This window comes from Capsicum annuum, chromosome 6, assembly GCF_002878395.1.
Source record: "Capsicum annuum cultivar UCD-10X-F1 chromosome 6, UCD10Xv1.1, whole genome shotgun sequence".
Lineage (NCBI taxonomy): Eukaryota > Viridiplantae > Streptophyta > Magnoliopsida > Solanales > Solanaceae > Capsicum > Capsicum annuum.
Window position 1 is genome coordinate 38,135,728 of NC_061116.1, and position 5,009 is coordinate 38,140,736.

The following is a 5,009-nucleotide window of genomic DNA, read 5'->3' on the forward strand; positions in this document are numbered from 1 at the left end:
TAAATATCCTTTTGAGATTGTCTCCTTTGTATGCTCATTTCTGGTTTAATCTTAACAGTACAATTTTAAATTGCATTAATATAATAATACCTTTAATCTATCCAGGCTAAATTTGGCAACCCAAAATCCAATCTAAAGTATTACGTTTCGAGAGGGACGGGGCAGGGGGAGGGGGAGGGGGTGGGGGAGGGGGAGGACAGGCCAGCGAGGTTTCAAGGCCTTAATAACAAAACAGATGGAGATTTACGGTGTGTTCGCTATGGAGGAAAATATTTTCCTCCGTACCAAACACACCCTAGTGCAATATGGACACCAATTTAGATGTGAGAGCCTCTGCCTTTACAGTACGAATCAAGCTTGGAACTAAAAACTGCCTTTGTACTACAAGAAAAAATATAACAAATCAAAGAACGCAAAAACTCTCTACCTACGTCTGTTTTCATCTAATAAATGTGAGGGTTAGAATTAATCAAATGATGATGAAAAAGAATATTAACTACAAAGTACAACCCGCTTCCATCAGGAGAAAGAGAAGAAAAAGAATTAAACTTACAGCTTCCTAATTACATCGATGCCAAAAGCCCGCGCATTTCTGAGATGGAAGGGATGGTCTCGGTGGGGTAAACCTTATTTATAAGTTTGACGAAACTCTCATACTTGTCCAGGAACTCCTTCTGCAAGTTTATGAATGTCATAACAACAGAAACTTGATCAGAAAAATGTAATGATCATTCATTACACATATTAGCCAGCACTACTAAACGACACCGTTAGAGCCTATTTAAATAAGGTTCAGCAGTTAGTAATCAAGGGTGGTGATTAAATTAGATCAAGTACCAGATCAAGGGTTGAGATTCACTCAAAAGGGGTATAAATATCAAATACAAATAGAAGAAAGGCATGTGAAATTGGTATGTTCTAAGCTCGTGTTCCTTCCAAAACTTCTTCGCTAAATCTCAATCCAAATTCTTATTCTTCCTCTTCCCAATTCTGTTCTTATCTTCCAAAATCCTTACCTTCCAGTGAAGTTATTTTCAATTAATTGGAAATGAGTTGATCTACAAATTGACTATTGATTCAGGTATGCAGTTGCTTCGAGCTGGGTTGTTCACCTTTGGAATCGAGTTGCTGAGCTAGCTTATCTAGGATTTTCCTTCAGTTTTAGTACTCTTTGCGATTTAATTGAATTTCAGTTAGTTATTTCCGAAATTTGATTATTACTGTTTAAACACTGTTCAGGGTGAAGTTAGTGTAATTGTTGAGTTGTTGTCGATTTAATTTGTTGTGATTGTTGGAGTTCATTACAAATTGGTAGCAAAGCCATCGGTTTTGATTATACCTCTGGACAATGACCGGAGCGGATGCTACAAGGGCTAAACAAGCCGAGGAACACTTGAGAAAAATTGAAGCTCAAGTGTAGGCTAATAAAGTAGAGGTGGACTCTAAGCTCTCGGCTATAGAGTCACGGTTGACTGAGATGGGCTCTACTCAAGGAGTTATGAAGCAAATGATGGAGGAAACTCATGAAGCTATGATGAGATTGTTGGGAAAAAGCACTGGTAAGAGTCCAGTTACTCCTGAAAGCAGCAACAGAGGTGATGGATTATTTCCTACACCTAATAAAGTAGCCGAAGTGGGGGGAAATGGATCCAATCTGAGCCACGAGTTTCATCCCAAGCTCCAATTTCCCATATATGGAAGAGCTGAGCCTCGATCTTGGTTGAGAAGGTGCAACAAGTACTTCAAGATTTATAGAATCACTGATCCAGCTAGAAAACTAGAAATGGCTACGTTGCACATGGAGGGAGATGCTGAGGCTTGGTATTTCTCTTATACGCTTACGAGAAGGCTGGTGAGGTGGGAAGAGTTCTGCGAGGAGTTGGTGATAAGGTTTGAAGATGATCACAGTGAAAGTGTGGTGGCTGAATTCAAAATGCTCTCTCAACAAGGGACAATGAATGATTATCTGCAAAAATTTGAGGAACTTAGGGCTCAGGTATTGATGAGAAATCGTAGAGTTCCTGAGGATTTCATTTTGGAGTGTTTTATTGGAGGTTTAAAAGAAGAAATTAGGGAGACTGTTAAGATGTATGAGCCTATAAACTTGGCCCAAGCTGTGTCACTTGCCAAGAAGCAAGGGCGAGTTATTAATGCTAGGGAAAAGAGGGGTAGATGGTTACACAGGGGGACGGTTGCACCAGTTAGCAAGGAGTTGATTAAAGGAAGCAGTACTGGGTAGAAGATCCAAGCAACACTGCCTAAACCTGAAGTCAAGGCAGAATTCAAGAGAATACCGGTGCTTGTTGGAGGTTTGGAGAAACATACTTTCCAGGACATGTATGCAAAGACAAACTGTTAAATGCCATCACAGCAGAAAAAGAGCAAGGACAGGGATACTGGAGGAGCAGGAGGAATCTCAAAAGAAAGAAGAAGGAATCGAGGTCATGGAAGAAGAGGCAGTGTGCTTGAATGCCATGTCAGGTACCACAGAACCAAATACTTTCAAAATTAAAGGGTGGATCAAAAAAAGGACAGTGGTATTACTGGTAGATTCTGGTAGTACACACAGTTTTTTAGACACGCAAACTACTAAGGAACTGGGGGTTGTTGCTCAGGTGGATACCCCAATGAGAGTGACGGTGGCCAATGGCCAACAGATGTATAGCCATCACAGTGTGCCCAGGGTTAAGTGAAAGGCTAACGGGGTTGAGTTTGAAGACAAATTCAGGTTACTGAATCTGGGTAGTTGTGATATGGTTTTGGGAGGTGATTGGATGAGAGTGCATACACCTGTAACCTTTGACTATGAACTATATGAGCTTAAGATCAAGCAGGGTGGTAAGGTAGTGACACTGGAAGGAGACGTAGAACCTGTAGCTTTGCACCAAATCATAGCTAAATCAATGGGCAAAATACTCAAGAAGGGTCAAGCTTTATTAACTCATCTTTTTACTATAAATGGAGGTGATATGAGTAGTGAAGGGATGATACCAGGAGAAGTGCAAGAAGTGTTAGATGACTTTGCCCATATATTTGAAGAACCTACTGACTTACCACCAGCCAGAGCTCAAGATCATGCAATTCCCATTATACCAGGAGCTAGACCGGTATCCTTGAGACCTTATAGGTACAATCATTACCAGAAGAATGAGCTGGAAAAACAAGTAGCAGAGATGTTGCAGCAGGGAATTATACAACCTAGTCACTCACCTTACTCTTCCTCAGTCCTCTTAGTCAAGAAAAAAGATGGGAATTGGAGGTTCTGTATTGATTATAGGGAGCTCAACAAAATTACTGTAAAGGATAAGTTTCCCATTCCCGTAGTTGATAATCTCTTGGATGAGCTACAAGGATCATGTTTGTTTTCTAAAATTGACCTAAGATCGGGTTACCACCAGATAAGGATGAGGGTGGAAGATATATCAAAGACTGGATTCAAGATTCATCATGGTCACTTTGAGTTTAAGGTGATGCCATTTGGGCTGACAAATGCACCAGCCACCTTTCAGTCATTAATGAACTCCTTGTTCCAGCAACATCTGAGGCGGTTTATATTAGTTTTCTTCAATGACATCCTAGTATATAGTAAAAATTTACAAGAGCATGAGGAGCATTTGAGAGAAACTTTCAAAATTTTGCAACACAACAAGTTGTTTGCTAAGAGATCAAAATGCAGTTTTTCCAAGTCACAGGTGGAGTACTTAGGGCACATCATTACGAGTAAAGGGGTGGCTACAGACCCTTCTAAGGTATCAGCAATGATGTCTTGGCCTGTTCCCAAAAACCTTAAGGGGCTGAGGGGATTCCTCAATCTGACAGGGTATTACAGAAGATTTGTGAAGAATTATGGTTCCATCAGTAAGACGCTGATTGATTTACTAAAAAAGAACTCATTTCAGTGGAGTATAGAGGCTGAGGAAGCTTTTGAGAGATTGAAACAAGCCATGAGCACTGTCTAGTGCTAGCCATGCCTGACTACAACAAAGACCTTCACTATTGAGACTGATGCTAGCAATCAAGGTATTGGTGCTGTTCTTACTCAAGACAACAGACCCCTAGCTTATTATAGCAAGGCTCTAGCATCCAAACATAAGGAGAAATCAGTGTATGAAAAAGAATATATGGTTGTTCTAGCAGCCATAGACAAGTGGAGACACTATGTGCAAGGAAACCATTTCATTATTAAGACTGATCACTTCAGTCTTAAGTATTTGATGGAGCAAAAAATCACTACTACTATTCAACAAAAGGGACTTACTAAATTACTGGGCTTGGATTATGAGATTATATATAGGAGGGGAGTGAGAATAGGGTAGTTGATGCCCTCTCTAGAATTCCTGAGGAACAAGGTGAGTTTCAGGCTCTGTCAAGAGCAAAACCTGAATGGATTTTGGAGGTAGAAAAGAGTTACGAAGGAGATAACAGTGATCAAGAATTGCTTACTGCCCTAGTAATCAACCCCAATCATAACCAGGACTACAAGCTGACCTCAGGGGTGTTGAGATACAAGGGTAAGGTGTATATTGGCAAAACTATTGCTTTGAGACAACAACTACTACATATTATGAATGCATCAGCTTTGGGTGGACACTCTGGACAGTAGGGCACCTTGAAGGGGTTACAATTGTATTTCTTTTAGCCAGCAATGAAGAAAGAGGTGCAAGAATTTGTCTCTAATTGTGATATCTGTCAAAGGTGTAAAGATGAGAATGTAGCATCTCCTGGTCTTTTACAACCATTAGCTATACCAACTCAAGCCTGGAATGACATTAGTCTTGATTTTGTAGAAGGACTTCCTACATCTCAAGGCAAAGAGGTGATCCTGGTAGTAGTGGATAGATTCACCAAGTATGCACATTTTGTAGCCTTATAACATCCATATACAGTAGCTCAGGTGGCAGAAGTTTTCATTAGAGAAATCTATAAATTGCATGGGTTCCCAAAGACAATGGTTTCTGGTAAAGATAAGGTGTTCACTAGTTTATTCTGGCAACACTTGTTTAAAACAA

The 5,009-nt window shown here is 40.2% G+C and overlaps 1 protein-coding gene across 3 annotated transcripts in view; it reads right to left on the reverse strand.

The window, feature by feature from the left end:
- Positions 1-316: 316 nt before the first annotated feature.
- LOC107873450 (exocyst complex component SEC3A) overlaps positions 317-5,009 on the reverse strand; it is a 37,288-nt gene continuing 32,595 nt past the window's right edge. For all 3 annotated transcript variants that reach the window (XM_016720313.2, XM_016720314.2, XM_016720308.2), the window contains one exon: positions 317-674. In XM_016720313.2, the coding sequence (XP_016575799.1) occupies positions 564-674 (111 nt within the window). In that variant the 3' untranslated portion in view covers positions 317-563. The remainder of the gene's footprint in view (positions 675-5,009) is intronic.